The sequence below is a fragment of the Andrographis paniculata genome, unplaced genomic scaffold, assembly GCF_009805555.1.
Source record: "Andrographis paniculata isolate CXL003 unplaced genomic scaffold, ASM980555v1 Contig14END, whole genome shotgun sequence".
NCBI lineage: Eukaryota > Viridiplantae > Streptophyta > Magnoliopsida > Lamiales > Acanthaceae > Andrographis > Andrographis paniculata.
The window spans coordinates 1,834,615-1,855,942 of NW_026137424.1; the positions used below are offsets into that span (position 1 = coordinate 1,834,615).

At 30.6% G+C, this 21,328-nt stretch overlaps 1 protein-coding gene and 1 non-coding gene across 4 annotated transcripts; both read right to left on the reverse strand.

The window, feature by feature from the left end:
- Positions 1-10,807: 10,807 nt before the first annotated feature.
- On the reverse strand, positions 10,808-16,016 carry LOC127258756 (bifunctional phosphatase IMPL2, chloroplastic). 3 transcript variants are annotated; one of them, XR_007840358.1, is made up of 11 exons: positions 15,971-16,005; positions 15,174-15,623; positions 14,978-15,056; positions 14,288-14,382; positions 14,152-14,201; positions 13,920-14,044; positions 13,750-13,816; positions 13,227-13,316; positions 12,707-12,781; positions 12,487-12,583; positions 10,808-11,529 (listed from the first exon to the last, which is right to left on the reverse strand). XR_007840358.1 is itself a non-coding variant. In XM_051285740.1 (11 exons), exons 2-10 carry the CDS (start codon positions 15,514-15,516, stop codon positions 12,513-12,515), a joined length of 1,032 nt encoding a protein of 343 aa, XP_051141697.1. In that variant the 5' UTR covers positions 15,517-15,534; positions 15,971-16,016; the 3' UTR covers positions 10,808-11,529; positions 12,487-12,512. The 3 variants fall into 3 exon arrangements, 2 of the variants coding, with proteins under 2 accessions (XP_051141697.1, XP_051141687.1); XM_051285740.1 differs by having other exon boundaries at positions 12,707-12,818; positions 15,174-15,534; positions 15,971-16,016; XM_051285730.1 differs by having other exon boundaries at positions 12,707-12,818.
- LOC127259845 (small nucleolar RNA U30) lies at positions 15,781-15,870 on the reverse strand. Its single transcript, XR_007840586.1, has one exon. It is a non-coding gene; the product is annotated as a small nucleolar RNA U30 (small nucleolar RNA).
- Positions 16,017-21,328: the final 5,312 nt, after the last annotated feature.

Sequence of the window (21,328 nt, forward strand, 5' to 3'; positions counted from 1 at the left end):
GCCTAACCAAAACTAGTTTAATATTTGTGTTTTAACTCGATTTCATTAATAAAACTTAAGATCTATTTCGTATTTTTCTATTACAAGTGGTATAAGAGCTCTTTGGTGTTTTTTCGTTTTGGAAATCGAGTAATATTTTCAGTTTTGAGGTTTTTTGGTGGTAAGTCTTTAGATCTACGAAAGGATCTGGTTGAATCAAACTTTTTTTTTTTGTTGTTTCGATTCTTTTCCTGGTAGATCTGTTGGATACCGGCCAAAATCTCACTCGATCCGTGCTTTTTAGCCTCGGTCGCGTGCAATTTGTGTTGAACGTGACTTAATCGCTACAGATCTGTGTAGTTTGGTTAAGTTTTGACACTAGATTTGGTTAGTTTGTTACAAAACCGTTTTACTTTTAACAAACGAGTTTTATATTTCAAACCTCCTTTAAATAAAAGGTGTAAATCGGGTAAAGTGCCTCTGTTTTGTATAGATCTGTTCTCTGGAGTCAAAATCTAAAAGGTTTCGTAAACCTTAAAAGTTGATAAACTATTTTTTTGAAGATCTTTATATTTTTCAAACTAAAATCTTGTTTGAAATCTTCGAATCTTTTAAGCCTTGTCTGTTTGTGTTTGTTCTTGAGTCGACATTGTGCAATATACAATTTGTTTCAGGGATTCTAACAATTTGTTAGAAGATAAACAAAAATTTTTAGTTCGGTTTCCGTTTTTGTGAATTTTTTTTTAGTTTGGCTAACCCATATTTTCTACAAAAGATAATAGGTTTGTTTACTGTGTATTTTCTACTGTTTTGTAGAAATATAAATTTTTGTTGTTGTGTTACAAGGGTAACCCCTTAAACTCACATTATTTACTATTTTTGGTGCTTGTTTTAAATTTTTGTATTTAATTTTTTGTGCCCAAAAATAAATTGTAAAAGCTATTGTGAAACCAAGGTTACTAAACTTCGATCCTCACTTTGTGAGTGATTCTCGAGTACCTCAGTTGAATAGTCACGAGTGTATGTTGTAATAGTTAGGTTATATATATTTTTTTGATTGCCTAAATTGCTTGTTGTGATTGTCTGATTGTATGCGATAATCTGTAATTATTTGTTTCGTGTGATTTACTTGCAAAATAATTTGTTTTTTGTGTGAAAATTAAAATAAATAATTTTCTGGAATTTTAAAACAGAACTGGTCTTTCTTTTAAAAAAAAATGGCTGGTAGCTCTAGTTTTAATATATCTTCTTTTGATAGGAAAATGAATTTTGCAATTTGGAAATAAAAAATGAGAAGCATTTTAGTCACTCAAAGAATAATTAGAGCAATTGAGCCGGATCATGTAGCTCAAATTCCTCTAAAGAGGAGGGTTGAGTTAGATGAAATGACTTACTCTATTATAATACTCAATTTAGCAAATCATGTAATTAGAAAAGTAGGTAAGCAAGAATCTGCTTTGGAATTATGGAATAAATTGGATGATCTATACACTCAAACTTCACTTCCTAGTAGGTTATATTTGCTAGAATAAAATTTTAGTTTTAAACTTGATTTGTCAAAATCAATTGATGAAAATCTGGACAGTTTTTCAAAATTGATACCAGATATAAAACTTACTAGTGATAAAAAAATATTGAAGATTATAGTGCTATAGTTTTGTTAAATGCAATTCCTAATTCATTGATGTGAAATCTGCTATTAATTATGGGCGTGATTTTGTAACATTATATGTAGTCATTAATGGGTTAAAATCTAAATAATTAGATTTACAAATTCATAAGTTCAATTAGGGTGAAGTCATGTATATTAGAGGTAGGTCTCCTTTTAGATCAAATAAAAAGTATAATTTTGGAAAAAATAATAATAGTAATAAAGACCAGAATAATAGAAATAAATATAGATCTAAAAGTATATGAAACAATAGATCTAAAACTCCAAATAAATAGGGTAAAAGATGCTATAATTGTGGTGATCCTAACCATTTTATACGTGAGTGTCCTAAAAAGAAGATTAATAACATTACAAACAGTAATAATAATGGTAGCCAACAACATGTTAATGAGTTAGCCAATATGACATTACTTGATCGAAAATGTGGTGATGTGTTTACTGTTACTGTCGACTGCTTGAATGTGAACAATGTATGTATGAATGAATGGCTTATTGATTCTGGATGCACTTACCATATGACTCCATTAAAATTGACTTTTTGTGAACATAAAACTTTAGAAAATTGCACTGTTTCCATGACTGATAATAGTGTTTCTAAAGTGCTTGGAATTGGTAGTGTAAATTTGAAATTTAACACTAGTTTTGTGCTAAAATTAAATAATGTGAGGCATGTACCTGGTTTATCAAATAATCTGCTTTATTGTGCTGTTTTATCATATTTAGAATTAGAGGAAAATGGGGAAATGATTGTATAAAAATTACTATCTTTAGTTGTGTTTAAAGTTGTAAAACATAATAATCTATACGTTACTTGTGCTGAACCAATTAATATGCTTGTAAACACAATAAATTCTGTTAAAGAGAATAGTGATTTGTGGCATAAGAGATTATGACACTTAAGTAACAAGGGATTAGAAATTTTACATAAAAATGAATCTTTATGAAATGTAAAATTTAATCCAGTGTCCTTTTGTGATAATTGTGTGTATGGTAAACACCATAGGGTCCAATTTCCCCATCCCCCTAGTGAAAAATGTGATTTGTGTAAATCTGTGTTGGATTATTTACATGCTGATGTGTGGGGTACAGCTAGTAAGCCATACATGGTGGGGCTAGATATTTTTTATCCATTATTGATGATTTTTCTAGAAAAACTTGGGTATTTTTGATAAATAATAAATTTGATGTGTTTGATATTTTCAAAAATTGGAAAATTAAAATTGAAAATCAAACTGAAAAGAAAATTAAATATCTTAGAACTGATAATGGTTTAGAATTTTTGAAATGTTTTTTGTCAAGAAAATGCTATAAATAGACATAATATTGTCCCCTATACACCCCAACAAAATGGGGTGGCTGAGAGGATGAACCGGACTCTCTTGGAGAGAGTTCGAAGCCTTTTAGCTTCATCCAATTTGTCTAAAAATTTATGCAGGAAGCTATTATGACAACAACTTATATAGTCAATAGATCACCCTCTATTCCGATCAAAAAAAAAAAATAGATCACCCTCTATTCCTTTGAATGGTGCTTGTCCTGAATTTAAGTGAACTGGTAGAAAAATTGATTTTTCAAATATTCGGGTGTTTGAGTGTTCTGCTTTTATACGTGTTAATAATGACAAATTAGACCCTAGAGCTGAAAAATGTGTTTTCTTGGGTTATCCGAAATGAGTTTAAGGTTATAGATTACGGTTAAGATCTAGGCTTGGTTTTAAAACTGTTATTAGTAGAGATGTTGTTTTCAATGAAAATGAGATGTCTTGTTTAAATATTGAAAATTTTGTTTTGGATAAATCTGAAATTAATGTTGAAAATTTAGACTTAGTAATACTCCAAATGAGGTGGAGTATAATATTGCTAGTATAGGTGAAGTAGAAAATATAGAAAATGATGTTGAAATTCGAGTAGGATCTGCTGTGAGAGAGGAAACTTTTATTGAAATTGATAATGACATTTCTGAAAATCAAAATGAATTTGATTTTGATAAAAATAATCAAAACGAATCTATTTTCGAAAATAACAGTCAAAATGAATCTGATTTTGACAATAATAATCAAAATGAGTTAGAAAATTATCAATTGACTAGAGATAAGGGTAAAAGAATCCCTAGGTTGCCTACTAGGCTTGGTGATTTTGATTTGTATTCTTTGACTTTTAGTGTATTTGAGAATTTAGATGGTAATGAACCTAAAACATTTAGGGAGGCCATAAATTCTTAAAATAAAAATCAGTGGTTAAAAGTAATGAAAGAAGAAATGGATTCATTATATGATAATAAAACTTGGTGTTTGGTTCCTAAACCTCCTAATTGTTCTCTTGTTGATTGTAAATGGATATATAAAGTGAAACAAGAAGATAATGGAATTAGGTTTAAGGCTAGATTAGTAGCTAAGGGTTTTACCCCAAAGGAAGGAATAGATTATAATGAAATTTTTTACCTTGTTGTCAAATTTACCACTGTTAGAGTCATATTAGCTCTAGTTGCATTTTATGATTGGGAGCTAAACCAATTAGATGTTAAAACAGTCTTTTTGCATGGTGAATTAAATGAGAAGATTTATATGAAACAACCTTAAGGTTTTGTTGATAAAAATAAAATGAATCATGTTCGTTTGTTAAAAAAATCTTTGTATGGTTTAAAACAGTCACCAAGACAATGTAATATTAAATTTGATAATTGTATGAAAAATCTTGATTTTATTAAAAGAAAATTTGATTATTGTTTGTATTTCAAAACTGTTAAAAACCAACCTTTTTTTCTTCTCATTTATGTTGATGATATATTGATTATTAGTCTATGTTTAAAACTTATTGATCACGTGACTAAGTGTTTATGTGATAATTTTGACATGAAACTATTGGGTGATGCCAAAGTAATTTTGGGAATGTGTATCACTAGGGATAGAAAAATTCAAGACTGTTTTTGAATCAGTCTACTTATATTTCGAAAATACTTAAGAAAATTTCTATGAGTGATGCTAAATCCGTTTCTGTTTCTATGGCTTCTAATTTCGTGTTAAGTAGGGATCAATGTCCCAAATCAGAATCTGATTTTGAGTATATGAAACATGTACCATATTCTAATGCAATAGGTTTCATAATGTACTTAATGGTTAGCACTAGGCCATATTTAGCTTATGTTATTAGTTGTTTAAGTAGGTATATGTCGAACCCTAGTTTAGAATATTGGCATGGATTGAAATGGGTTTTTAGATACTTAACTGATACAATAAATGTTGGTCTTATGTTTGAAAAACATACTGAAAATATTAAATTAAAGGGTTTTGTAGATTCTAATTATGCAAATGATATGGATAGTAGGAAAAGTACTACTTCATATGTTTTTACTTTGTATGGAACTTGTATAAATTGAAAATCTCAATTGCAACACATTGTTGCACTGTCCATTACAGAATCTAAATATGTTGCAATTACTGAAGCTTTAGAAGAAGCATTATGGTTAAAATGATTAATCAGTGAATTATGTTATTTACAACATGTTGTTACTGTTTTTTCGGATAGTTAGTCTGGAATCCAGTTGTGCAAAAACCCTGTATTTCATTGTAGAACCAAACATATTGACATGCGTTTTCATTTCATACGTGAAAGTGTATTTAAAGAAATTATAAAATTAGAAAAATTTCCATCTGATATAGGTACTAAAGTTTTTTCTGCAAATAAATTTATATATTGTATGAAATATATACATTGTGATACCTTTGATTAGCCTTATACTACTTAGAGTAGTAGGTAGGCTAAATTAATGTTTTGCTAACATTATGTTTCTTCTTGTATGCAACCAAATATATGGGTGATAATGTACCCATTTACCTCTCAAACAAAAAATCAGGTGGAGGATTTGTTGAATTTTTTGATCCAATTAAATCCACCCCAATATAAAATACACACACTTAATTATGCACTCCGCTTTAAACCTTGGCCCTGACCGCGACCCGTACCCGCCAGACCCTGAACCGCGTACTTACTTACCTGACCCGTGACCCCAACCCGGAGTCGAGACCCGTGACCCGCGACCCGCTTAGGATCCGCGTCTTTTTGCTAAACGCGATCCTGGCCGTCCATTGTGGATCTTCATCATGGTCGTTCACCTTGAGTATATATACATAGAGAAAGAGTGTTTAACTCTCATTCTTCACTCTCATAATCCTCTTTCTACACCACTCACCCTCTCTAGCTCTCCTTTCTCTCTCTCGACCTCTCTGTTTACCTTTCCGGTGACTTTTTCCAGCGGTTCTTGGTGGCGCCTTCCTCCTGTAACTTGTGGAGCTCCTTTAGCGCGGTGTTTTACCCCCTGATTTGTTGTTCGTAGCTGCAAAGGGCTCGTTCAATTTTGAGGCGTTTGTATTTTTGTTTGTTTCGCCTTGTATGTTCTTAAGGAGGTTTATTTTGTGTGTGTCGTTCAGTTTCGGGCCGGTTTAAAGTGTGTAATCGCTAGTTATGTGGATTTGTGTTTCGATTTACTGTTTTGAGTGGTTAGGGGCTGATCCTAACCAAAACTAGTCTAATATTTGTGTTTTAACCCGATTTTGTTAATAAAACTTTAGATCTATTTCGTATTTTTCTATTACACATATAAATCATATTGTAAAATATCAATCCCACAAAAAAAACAAAAGTTCGTCAACCTAGAAGCCCCTCAATAAACAATTATTTATAGGTTTAATTTCATAAGGAGGAATTGCCTTAAAGAAAATTCAAGAACAAATGCAATATAATAAAGGTTTAATTTTATATATAATAATTTTACTAATACAATACAACTTTATTCTCGTTCATTCCTTAAATGAAAAAAAGAAATATGGATGCCTTAAGTATGCCTATTTCTTGCCCTTTATTACACCAATTTATAGTCATATATATATATATATATATATAGTAGAGATTTTAAAGTCGAAAAAAAGCATCAACAATGACGACGACGACGATAGAAGTTAACGAGCAACGACGGAATTCTAAAAAGGTTCGACTAAAGACACCAAAGTCGTGGCAGTTATATTATATCGAACGGGATTCCCAATAGGTTTGGCATTGGTAAATCGAAGAGTTGCAAGAATTTCGCCGGAGGTGAGGAGGGCGCAGCCCGCGACAGGAAGTTTTGTAAAGACTGTACACGAGTCGATTAAAATGTTTTCCGAATTAGGGACTTTTTTCCCTTCTGCAAAAATTGTGAAGTTACCGTTGATGGTGGTGGTTTTGCCAATGGTATGCAAACCGAGACTAGTATCAAAACAGTCCAGCCGACTAGTGGCCCCATTGAGGCTGGTCCCGGGGCAGTTTCCGGTGGCGGTGCAGCAGACTCGGCCAGTCACGGTCAAGTTGTTTTGTTCGAGTAAGACTGGGTGTCGAGTTTGAGCTGTGGCGAAGGAGAAAAGGGTAGCCGCGAAAAGGGCTATGGAAAGGTAATGAGAAGCCATTGAAAGAGTCAAAACTAAGAAATTCTGCGATGCCGACTATGGCGAAGAAAGAGCTTATTTATAGATGAAAAAAGTTGTAGTATAGAAAGATTTTGGTTAGAAAAGATACTACGTTTTTTTTTTTTAACCCACACATAGATCCCACTTGGGATCAAATCCAGAACGTAGTTTTGGAATAGAGGATGTCTCATTGCTTGATTTACAAGGACTTGACAGAAGCAATACTAGTTTTTAGATCTTTACGCCGGACGAGAGAAAATTGCAAAAAATATCTCACACGTATATCTCATTATATTTTTGTCATGTACTAATCTCGCTGGCAAAATATATCATACATATTTGCAAAAGTCGTTATTTCTGTCTTTTTTCTGCGCGTGACGTCACACCACGCGCAGCCAAATGATATAAATTTCGATTTTTGCAAATATGTAGAATATATTTTATCAAGCGAGATAAATACAGGATAAAAGTGATCATGGGTTATATCGTATAGAATATATTTTGCAATTTCCCCCGGCATGTCTACTTTTGATATGATCCTTGTCATTTATTGGACAAATTGTGAGGATTGCCAAACTAATTTGGTTCGCCATTTATTGGACAAGTTGAGCAACGTATTATTGGGGCAACAAATTAATTAAATAAAGCTTGTATTGCTAAAGTTATAATTTTAATTAGAAGAAATTATATAATACCTTTTTTTATTTCAATAAATATATACAATATTTTTTCGTTCAAAATGTTTGAGTATAAATGTACAAATTTTATACAAATAAAAAAATTAAATATTTTAAATAATATTTTTTAATAATATAAACAACTATATAATTTATCAACAACTCTCCACCCAGAGCCGCTCCGCCACCGGTCGACCCGTGCCCCGACCGCCGTCCAGATCCGTTGCCGCACTCGTCGCCCTGCGCCCGCCCCACGCCCATCGCCCCACGTCCGACCACCGGCGACCATGCCTGCACCCACCACCGGCTCTGCCTCTTCGCCGGTGAGCAGCAGCAACTTTGGGAGATTTGGGTAATTGGTGAGAATTGGTGCTTTAATTTTAATTGGGGTATATTTTTCTATCCTGCCTTTTTTTAAAAAAATAAATAATAATAATAATAAAATACATTGCTATCAATATATGGATCGTGTGGAAGCATATGGTATTTCTGTTATGTTAACCGGTAATAATAAGAACTTTTTAATTGGTAAAAAACTGTCAAGTGTCGCTATGAGGCCACCGGGGTATAAATTACTATCAATCGATAGACTCATTGAATGCGCTAACATATGAGCCAAATCAAGAATGAATGATTTTTTTTAAACCATTTTGTCTATGTGGGATCGCATTGACGAAGCATATATACACCACGAACACTTTTGTGACACCCCAGCCCAGCAAGTCACGCAAAGTCGGGCATGTTGAGATCGTAGACTGGCCCCATAGGTCAACACGAGTCATTTCAATGCGCTTCTATTCTCACCCAGTCACACCCCGGGAGACTTCTCAAAGGTTCACCCATCCTCAAATTACTCTAAAGTTAAGTAGGTCCGAAAAGAAATGTGCATATTGTTGATATGAGTAGTCTATTCAATCCATTTAATTACACTATTGAATCTTGGGTAGTCTGGCACCGGCTCATCCACGGAAGTTGGCCTAACACCGGCCCACCTCTGGGGTATTACAACTTTTGCTTGATTCAATTGTTAATGAACCTTGGTCCTGAGTATGAGTCCATTTGTGCTTCCTTGCTCCATTGTCATCCCTTACCTTTGTTGGAGACTGCCATAAAAGAAGTTCTATTTGAGAATACTCGTGTTAAGATGCTCAAGGTTCCTACTCTTATTCAGCCCTGGTTGTTTCTTCGATAACTTATCCTTATAGAGATGCTCGCAGAAATGTCCGAGCAGCTCCGTCTGACAAGTGTCGCAGTTGTGCGAATGTCGATCATCTCTACACTCATTGCCTTAAATTGAGGACATTCGCCACATCCCCACTTAGGTTTTATTTGTCAATCACTCTTAGATCCCACCCTCAGGAACCAGTCTTGGTACATTAATTCTACATGTTGTAATCATGTGACCTCTTATAGGAATCTGGGTATTTTACACTCCCTAACATCTACTATCTCTCCACCACATATTCTCACAGTCAATGGAGCATCCATGTGCATTATCCACACTGGACACAACTCTTCCCAATCAATACACGATGTCTACGTCATTCTCCAATTAATTCTAGACCTTGCCTCCGTTGGTCAGTTGGTTGAGCAGGGCCTCATTGTGATTTTTTCAAAATTTTTGGTGTGCAAATTCACGACACGACCCTTTGGGACAGGACGCAAAACAGGCCATTTATTTGAGCTTGACCACCTCCAATTTCGTCATACACCATCTTTGTCCAATGTCGCCTCTCCCTCTTCCTTCTATCAATGGCACATCCGACTTGGACACGCCTCAACAAATAAACTTCTAGTCTTTTGCTAATAATGGCATTTTCCGTTCAATTTGTTTGGATTCTTTTAATTGATTGCATTGTAAACTTAGGAAACAATCGGCCCTTCCATTTTCGAATAATATCTATTTTCGATAACCCATTCTCTTTGGTATATTATGATATTTGAGGGCCATCTCCGGTTATAACACTTAATAGGTTTCGTTATTTTGTAATTTTTATTGATGAGTAATCTCGATATACCTGAATTTATTTTATGAATAACCGATCTAAACTTGCCTTTATTTACTCTACCTTAGTTAAATAATCCAAACGCAATTTTCATACTTAATAAAATTTATAAAGTATCCTTCTTTTTAGACACTTAAAAGCATTTTATATAAATATAATAAGATTTTTTAAAAAAAAAAGAAAAAAAAAATTCAATAAAATATAAGATAATATAAAAGATAATGTCAAACCTTAATTTATAATTTGAAGAATAAAATAAGTTATATTAAATTTATAATAAAATTATAATGACATTTTGAGTTTTTTAAAAAAAATTATATTATATAATCAAACAAAGTGAACATAATATAACTTTATTTAATATTTTAGTAACATTATATTAATCAATAAATTGATTCACCCATATAGTATACATATTGCTTTCATATATTATATAGCTCGTACCTAATATATAAGCAAACTCTATTTAATAATACAATACAATTCATATTTATTTAAATACCGTGACATACATTCCGCAATGTTTTCAAAATATAAAATAATTAATTATTTTATTTATTTAAATCACTCAAATAAAAAAATAAATAATTTTTTTTTTTTTATCAAATCACTTAATTCTTAATTTATTCCACTTAATACTAGTTATTTAAATTCCTGTACCAAAAAACAATATTTCACCATACATGGATCGGGGCTATTGTAGGGTTCCAAGTGTCTTCTCCGTTCAAAATTTAAGTTTCAGGCAATAGAGGTGGGCAAAAAACCTAAACCCAACCGTCAAACCGAACTAAATCGAATCAAATTTCAGTTAATCGAATAAATTCGATTCAAATACAAATACTATATTTGTTCGATTCAATTTTAATTTTTTATATTTTTTTAATTTAGTTAACCGAACCAAATATATTTATATATTTATATCTTAAAATTTATATTAATAATTATATTCAGTTCAATTTCGATTAAAATATTTGAAATATTAATTATTTTTTATATATTTTTTCTTAATTTCGATTCAGTTCAAATTATTTACAAATACTGCAAATATTTTCAGTTAACCGAAATGTCTAATTCAGATACAGTTCGCAATTTCGGATATTTGTTCGATTCGATTATCAAATACCTACATATTTGCAAATAACCGAACCGTGTCCACTCCTATCGTGCAATACTTCTTAAACTTGTCTATCTCATACTCGCCACTACTATCCGACATCAAGTACTTAACCTACTAACCAATTCTATCCTTTACAAGTACTTTACATTTCTTGAAAGTAATGAAAAGAAGTATATTCATACATTTCGGGTAGCATCATCGACGAACTTCATCCAATATCATCAGCATCCAAGGGATGACACCGGAGTTGACCCCTACAAATCATTATAAATCACTTCCACTTCCACTTCTCCATTCTTAGGTAGCTTCCATGCTTCGGGAATAACACATTTCTTTGTTTTTCAAAGACATCGGAGGTTCAAAGAATGAACCATACGAAACAATCTTTGAACTACCGTACCAAGGCAAGCATTCATTTATTCTCCAAGGGATTTTGGAGAAATAGGCTTTTCTTCGCATTGGTTGTCCACTAAAAGAGACCGAGAGGATGTACCTGCTTGCCTATCAAAGAGGAGAGTTGAATTGGATCGGGCATCAATCATGACGTCCCCTCCCATCATCATCGAGTGCTCCAATCATCGGCTTATCCTTCCAAGTTTGGAGCTGCCGAACCCCTACGGAGAGCCGTTGTCCGAAGCCACCTCCATCATTCAACATAAAATATTATTTTTTATACTATAGACAAACTAAAAATACAAAACCATCAGAACAATCAAATAATTTTAATTTTTATTGATTTATTTTAAATATTAATAGTAATATAAGTTAATATAAATAAAATTAATGATTACGAATAAATATATGTATTTGTAATAATATGTTTAAATAAAATATTACTCCCTCCGTCGACTAAAATTAGCCCCCATTGGACTGGATACGTGAATAAAAAAAAATGAGTAGTTGAAAATATTTTTGAAAATTAAAAAAAAATTAAAATTAATGAAGAGAGAAAATATAATAAAATTAGTGGTATTTATTGTAAATAAATATTGAATAAAAGATAATAATTAAATATTGATTTGTTGACTTTTTGTTTTGTAATAAATTAAATTTAGTTGAAAGACTAAAAAAAGAAAGTGGGAATTTTATATTTATATATATATATAAAAAAAAAAAAAAAAAAAAAAAAAAAAAAAAAGTCTCTATTAGATAGGAGGGTGTAAAGTAAAAATGAAAATGCAATGAGAATGACATTTTAGAGTAATAAAAGTACCCATCAAAAGATCCTTCTTTTCCGGAATTTTAAAATTTCAAATCCCAAAAGAGAAATTTTTCAAACTTAAACAAACAAGAGAAACAAAGATATTTCTATTTCTTTATTTTCATTTCTATGTACCAAAAACACCCTATTGTTTGGTTGGGGGTTTGAGAAAAGCCTTTTCCTAAGTTATTGTTCATAGCCACCCCTTCTCTCCAACACACCTTATTTTTCAAATTCCCTAAATATATATGTTCGTCTAGTTTTTGAAAAAAAAAACTGACTTAGGACATTTTTATAAAAAACACCAAATAAAAATGGAACAAAAATACAACATGGATCATATATTTCCATTGCAAAATACTTAAGCACAAATAGATATAGTTTCAAGCTTTCTTACCAGGACTATTTTCTCGACCTCTAGCATTACTGCCACTCCAGTGCTCGTAGAGCTTCTTGATGAACCGCTTTATCCCCTGCTGCGACTACATTGAAACCTGAAAATAAAGAAACGTGCAATGGAGATGATATTTTAAGCTCGTTCAGCATACCAATTCCATCGTATGTGGGTAAATAGAGTTGCGAAATTGAGTTTTAACTGAATGTTAAAAAGGTCCTACTTGTTGCAAGTGCTTTGGGAGAAGGCTCCCAAAGGAGATTATTTCCATTCCAATCGGCGATAATACCACCGGCACCTTCAATCACGGGTATCAGGGAAAGGAAGTCGTACGGCTAAAGAAAATAGTAAAGGAATTGTTGGAATAATGGGAGAACATATATGATCGCAACAACGTGATGATAACTTTAAGGCAAAATTGTTTATTTAATTCTCTTGTGATATTTTTAAAAATATTGGACAGAAACCCTTCAAAATTGAGCGAGACTCGCTCCCATTTTTAAAAAAAAAATGTTGCACAAAAACCCCTATCTAAATCACGAGAGACTGATGCAAATTTTTCAAACCACAGGTAAATTATAAAGAATTTTACCTAATTTTAACAAACCACTAGAATTTCGTGCTTTGACAACTACTTTTCAAGAAGTTTCTAGAAGTGGATTTTGTTGTCTATGATTTTGGTTAAATAACGAAAGTTTCAATTGTGGATGCAAACTCTAGAGAAGCGAAGTCATGTAATTCACCTTGAGGCCGGACTCAACAACAAGATCTACAAAGCCCGATGCTAGTAATGCATAGGCATAACAATCGCAACCGTATAAGGGAACTTTGACCTGCAAAACCAGAAGAAACTGTTTAAGTACATACTCTCTCATAAAACATATGACATCACATCAAATGCTCAAATTTTTATTATTCTCAAAATTTTCAATAACTCCTAAGATACCTATCTAAAGGGGCCTAACTATACAAGGTGAACATGTATATAACTTGGCACAAAATGTAGAAGAAATTTATCACAAGGGAGAGTGTTAATTATATGAACCATTATGTTGTATGTTCCAGAAAAGATAATATGCAATGTTCACAAATTATTACCACAATTAACAAGAATTTGGAGTCGAACAAGTCAGCTTAATCTGAGAAGTGCAGACAACAAGTGCAAGATGACTTCAAAAACAACGTGGGTGTTTGAAGACGTGCAAATCTATCTAAATTACTCTCTAGCATACTCGAAACGAATGGTATTAAATGTAAAGACCATACCTTGCTTCTTACTCGAGCAAAGGCAGTTTCGGCGTCACCACTAAATAAATGTGGGCTAGTTGTGTACCTGAACCAAACATCAATCACACACATAGAATACCTAATAAATATCTACACACAGACTAAGACGTTAACCATAGGAAATTTTCCAAGAAACGAATGTTACATACAGATAGGCTTCCGAAAGTTTAGAACATTTGCGGGTGGAGATCTCTTCTCCATTTAAAGTAGTTCTCCTCCCACTTATTCCAATCCATCTCTCTCTCAACACAGGTTGGTCGATGATACCAAGAATCTGTCCAAACAAGAAAGAGCGAGAACATTCAGTTGGATTCTGAAATCAAAATGTGATTACAAATAAATGAGGCTCATATTATAATCTCACAATCAACACATTCTTACCGGAATGCCCTTATGAAGTAAAGCAATTAATGTGCCAAACAAAGGTTTGCCTACAAATATTAACGAACCCAATGAATCACATCATATATCACGCCAAGTCTTAAAGATGATCGCAAGTAAATTTATGTTTATATACCAGTAATGAAACTTTTCGTCCCATCAATTGGATCCAATACCCAAACAAAGTTGGAAAAATCTTCTTTGCACCGCCATCCATTCTCCTCTCCGAAGCTGAAGTTAGAAACAAATTTTCCTTTTAGACATTTAAATATAGCAATTACATCAAATCAGTTAGTAGGATTAAACCTATTGGATCTTCTCCCATTCAAAAAATATTTGTGGCATGAAAACCCGATGAATCTTTCCATTTCATCTATTTTCTTAAACTTTCAAGAAACAACCATTTTGCAGAAAGTGAATCAACACAAGGAGAATATAATAAACAAAATATAATCCAAACCCATCCCAAAAAGATGTATATCCTTCATCTATATATTGTGAAATTTTTGTGTCATTTGTAGTTGAACCGAAACTTCATGTCAATATGCATCCAAGAAGCATTGTGAGGAAATTTTCAAACAATAAATTTTCTAGGAGTAAAAGAATAATCAAGAACAAATAACTTTTGCAAACAATAACATGAATAACCATTCGGAAAGCCCCCAAAAATTACAGGAAGTGATAGAAGATTGTTATTCAGACAAAGAATTATTGATGGATAATTATATTATAATCACAACAGCATCCAAGAAAAATCTACAAACAACTTACTGAAAGCAAGAAGAATAAACACAAGAAATTGACAATTGATAACAAAAGTACTCACATTGCATGCAAAGGAAAATTCACTTCTAAGATTTTCACCATGGCCTCCTCCGCTGCTCGATCAGCAATTGTTACGGGACCTAGCAGCATTATTACACGCTCAATAACGAACACGAACAAGGGAACAAACACAGCAAATAATAATTCTTAATTAAACAAAGAATAAAACCAAAAGTTGAAAAGCTAAATAAACTGACTCAAATCCTCTTTATCAAGAATGTCAAAGCTTTTCCGGAAGTACAGGCGAATGACTTCGCCGGCGGCGTCAGCGACCTGGTTGCCTACGTCGGCAAAGCGGTCGAGGTCAGAATTGTCTAATCCAACGGGAGCGGCTTTCCTACTGCTGCGGCAACTTGAGAAAGCAGAATTAACCGAAGCCATTCTCACTGTATCCAACGGAATTGCACCAAAAGTGAAGGACGAAATCGACCAATTGTTCCGATTATACAAGCAAATCTTGTGAGGCGCAGGATGAGATAATCGAGGCGAGACTCTGGTGAGATACGCTGAGAGAACTCCGGAGTGACAGTGAGAGAGCATTTGAGCTTGAAGCTGAGTCTGCATTTGGGAGAAGTTAAATGAGAGGTTTTTTGGTTCAATCAGTGTTTCCTAAACATCTCCGTACCGTAGAATCGTTCGAAACAAACCTAATTCAAAAAAAAAAAATTAAAAAAATTGATCGATCTGTTTATTTGTAGCAGGCGGCGCCCCAACCAAACACTGATCGTCTTCTTCGTCTTGATTGAATAAAATAAAATAAAAGAGGACGGTAAGGAAATGGTAATTAAGAAAGGCGGAGGAGGCGCTCAGAGACGAAAACGAATGGATTTGGATGATTATCCTCATTAGATATGAATCAGATTAACGAGATTTATCGGTATCCTCATCACAGAGCCTCCTCCGAATCGAATGCAACCGTGAATGTGTGTGCTTGTGTTTTTTCAGATCTATATGTATGTATAAAGAGAGAGATCTGCGACAGAGCTTTCTTTACCTGGCTGGCTCGCGAGCATGGAGATTGGAAGCAGGCTGGAGGCGGCCATCTGCTTTAGGGTTTTGAATTTATAGAAGAGGACTAAGGGGTAATTTGGTCAATTAAAAAATGGCATGTGTTTGCATTGGTTTTGAAATTTGGGTGTGATTTTGTTTAGAATTGTCGATTGATATTTTCAATTCGTGTTCGTGTGAATAATGGGTAACAAAAAAATAATCAATTCGAATCTCACCCGAATTCGAAATTTGAATTGAAATTTTAGAGTAGACACGAATTTTTTTTAGATCGGATTTAAATTAACTTGATTTATTTTGAGGTCATTCCAAACTCGAACAAAGCAGACATGAAACGAATTCGAAAATTTTAAAAATATAAATTAACTAAAAATTTTCATTTTTATTTTAATTTGTAATATTATTTATATTTAAAATAATATAAATATTATAAACTAAAATAATAATACTCCTTCCGCCCCATTGGAATGGTGGCGTTTGTTTTTTACACGTAAATTTTTTAATATTAGTATTATATTGGATTGTAGTAAAAATGACAAAAATATCCCTATTAGTATGGTGTAATATAAAAGTAATGGCATTTGTGTAATATAATGTAAATTGAAATGGTATTTATTATGTTAGTAGGTAGTACAATTACTAAATTAGGAAATGGTAACCTTGTTTTGACACAGACGAAAATAGAATATGTGAGTATTAATAAATAATTTCAGGTCAGCCCAAAACTCGACTGAACATGACACGAATTTTTTTCGAACCTGAACTTGAAAATTTTCAGGTTGAACGAGTTCGGTTTCTCAAGTCGGGTTTAATTTTGACACCCCTAATTTTTTTATTTCAAACCAAAAATTATGGCTTCGTTTGGATAGAGCTTTTTGGAGAATTTTGGAAATTTGAAAAAAAAAAAAAATTATATCTTATTTGATATTTTATAAAAGAAAAAATATATTTGATGTGATATTTTTTCAAAAGTAAATAGTATCAAATGAGTGAAAAATAATTATTAATTATGTAAACAAAGCCTTTGGTTTAAAACAAATAGTATCATTTGTTAATTTAGTAATTGTATTATATACATAACATAATGAATATTATTACAATACTGTATTATACAAATATCATTACTTATATATTACACAATACTAAAATATTTGTATTTTTTTATTACAAATCAATATAATACTAATATTTAAAAATTTACGTGTAAAAAACAAAATATGGGTGTGTTTACTTATATGATTTTAGTTTTGAATTTTGATTTTGAATGATAAAATTTTTAATTGAAATAGTTGTTTGATATGATATACATATGTATTGATGTGATCATTTAAATTTAAAAGTAAATTTTAGTATAATATTATAAATAAAAAATAACTTATTTGATTTGATGTTTTGGAGAAAAAAATGAGAATAATAAAACTATATTTAGAAACTGACAAATAAACACTCTTTTTATGAGACAAATGAAATATTATTTTTTTAAGTATAAAATATTAAATCTAAATACTATTTAAATCAAAAACTCAAACCATCACCCTAATTTCAAATTTGGGGTGTGTTTGTTTTTATTATTCAATAAATTTTCTCCCAAAAATCATTAGATCAAATATTTTCTGTTTTCAAAAATATCATATCAGTACTTATTTATATTATGTCATATGCACTATTCCAATTTAAAATAATTACAATTCAAAATTTAAACTTAAAAACATTACCAAAAATATAATATATACATATTTAATATAATATGGAGTATGTATATATATATATATATATTCATACTATGCTCGTAGCATCATCAATTAACTTCTTGTAATGTCATGAGCCTCCAAAAGGTAACACCATACTTGACCTCAACAAATTATTATGAACCAACTCCAAAATTTCATTTATAAATCTCTTTCATGCTTTAACCATCTTTTTGTTTTTCAAGGATATAATCGTTATATTCCCGTAAGGGATGGTATGGTGGTGTAGGAAGTGAACTTGTGACCGTGAAGTTATAGCTTCAAACTCCGAAGCTTCTAGGTCCACCTGCCCCACATGGTTAGCTTAATGTGACTTGCCTTGTCGAGTCTAATTTGCAGGTTATTAGTTTCGGCCGGGAATTTACCCAGTATGCACTTTCGGATAGAAACTGCGGATTCACATGTCATATATATATATAAAAGAATATAGTCATTACATACTCCAATGTCGATGGATTTAAAACTTAACAATCTTTCTTTGAAGTGTCACTTTTTTTCCCTCAAGCTAGTACCATAGTTCCTTTTGTTACTTTCTATTCCTTAGAATTGAAGATTATGAATAGTCTTTGTTGTTCAGTTGTCCCACAAAAATTTATCGTTCTTCTTGGATGATGCACTCATTGTTATTATTATAACATTCTAACTTCTATTAAAGTGATGGAAAAACAACATAAAATCTACGTGTAGTTTATAAAAATTGTACGAAATTTCTTATTGTTTAAATATTACATAAAATTTCCTTATGATTTCAAAAATCCTGCATTTAACTCATTTTTCACTATTAGTTAACGGTGATTGTGTTTAGATGCGCCCTAACTTCGAAGGTAATTCAGAAACTCAAGTCACCATTCAATAATAATGAAAAGAGGTTATATGCAGGATTTTAAAAGTATAAGGAAATCTGACGGAATTTTTAAACAATATCGGATTTTGTGCAATTTTCATAAACCACAGTGGGCTTTATACTGTTTTGCCTTAAGGTAATAGCAAATTTAGAACTTTGACTTTCATCTCAAAGTCTGAAAATGAGTTTTTCATATAGTTACAACTTTGGTTTGTTTGCTCAACATATATATTTTTTTTTATATAATTTTCAATATATATATATATATTATTCTCTTACAAAAGTTAAGAATTCAATACAAAATATTATTTTTATATTACCGATGCAATTTCATTTATCGCACATAAAAAAATAATATGTTTTAAATCAAAACACTAAACAAGCAAGCATATGTTTCAATATTTTGATCCATTTATTTGGATTATTTATGTGAAAAGATTTTCATCACTTATTATTACATTATACATACGGATAGTCGACTTAAAAACGTTTACGAAGAGCGTGCGGAGGATGTGGCTGTCTTGGATCGTGACGAGGGTTAGCTCCGGGATCATGATAATCATTAGTATCGATTGTCTCTTTCACTCCCTATAAAAATAAGAATTTTGGGCGAAATATTTAATTAGTTATAATATGAAAATAAATTATGCAATACAATTAATTATATAGAATTATGTATTTATTTTATGAAAAAAGAAAATTTAAAAGGTATAAAACTTCGATGTGTTATGTCGATAAAGTGTAAAATATTCCATTGATTTTATAGCATAATACTTTTCATAATATTGAGAATATTTCATACCATGCCAATATTGTTTTTATGGTCCTACTACAAATATACATTACAAAAAAAATAATATATTTATAACGAAAATTTCGTCCTTAAAAATTTTGTAGCTAACACAATCAATTTCTAATTTCGTCTCTTATGGCATTAGTAATGTTAAACAAAGATTTAAAGACGAAAAAATTGTTTACAAAATTCGATATTTAAATTTTATTGTATTTTTAAATACTATTTTACTTTTAAAATATTAAAATAAAAAATATAATCATATATATAAGAAATAAAAATTGCCAAATGTATATATATCCAATCAATCTTGTTGACTAATTCCTCTAATTTAAACAAAATTGCAAATAGTTTGAGTAGCTATTTCTTCCAATTTTATTTTTTTAAAAAAAATCGAAAAATAGAAGGATTTGTTAGCTTAGTATTTTTTTTTTTTTATTATTTTACTTTTTGTATATATATAAATCAACCAAAAAAAAAAAAAAAAAAAACAGAAAAATGTAATGCCATAATTCAATGTCAAATTAATATGTCTATAATATATAACCTGAGATGCTTTCGAGATGGTTTTTTCTTCAACAGCACTTATTGAGGCATCAGCATTCCCTGAAATAAATAAATAAATAAATGTTGTATTATAATAATATAATATTTTAAAAAATAATATATATATATATAATAATAATACAAAATTAATAAAAAAAAACACAAAAAAAATCAACAAAATATATAATTCTATGTACCTCCCAAAAAAAACATGTAAAGTAAAAGAAAAATATATATTTTTTGCCTCATAAAATATTATTTTAAAATAATGTACAAAGAATTAATATTTACTTTACTAAAAGAAAAAAATAATATTTAATTAATAAAATTACCAATAAGTAAGAATCTCACTATTAGGAAAATACTAAAAAAAATAATAATAAAATAATTTACTTACCATTAAGTCTCCCATAACCATTCGTCAAAGCAAAGAACGTGTATAATATATTAATTTTTGAAAAAAATGTGATAAAATATTTTATTAAAAGAACAAAACAGTGTTTTTTTATCAAATTTTCTTAGATTTTTACTATTCATACAAAATTTTCTCTAAAAAATATCAAATCAAATATCTATTTTTTATTTTATATATTATATTAAAAATTAATTTTATATTCAAAATATAACATAACGGGCCAGTTTATATCACATTATATAATTTTTCTATTTTAAAATTTTATCATTCAAATCTCAAAAAAAAAAATAATAATAATAATAATAATAATTCAAACCCCCAAAATAAAACATACTTAAACTAAAAAAATTGCCACTAAAAATCTCACTATTCCGAAAATACTTTGTTTGTTTGATGGATTTTCCCCAAAATACATTATTTATCAAAAAAGAAATTCTTTAAAAAATCAAATCAAACACTTATTTTTCATTTTTTATATGGTACTAAAAAAATCAATTTTACATTCAAAACATCGCATCAACGCCTATTTATATCACAATATACAACTATTCCAATTAAAAAATTTTATTATTCAAATTTCAACTCAAAATCCAAACCTCCAAACAAACAAAACCTAAAAACACCGATTTACTTACCACTAAGTCTCTGATGCATAGCTGTTGCTGTTGCTGAAGATGGCAAAATTACAGCGGAAATTAAAAAATATAAGAAAATAGAGGTAAAAAATATCTTATTCATTTTCTCCATTATATGTAAATATAAATATAATATATTCAATTCAATTTTTTGTGTGAAAGAAAATATGTTACATATATATATAAAGTTCAATTGTCATGAATTATTTTCTAAATTTGTTTCGTTTTATTTTTTTAAAAAAACGCCATATAAAAATTTGTAAAACTTTATTTATGATTTTTTTTTCAGTTGATATATATATATATATAATATTATTACTATATTTGAAATAAAGTTTTTATTATTGTTACCATATTATATTA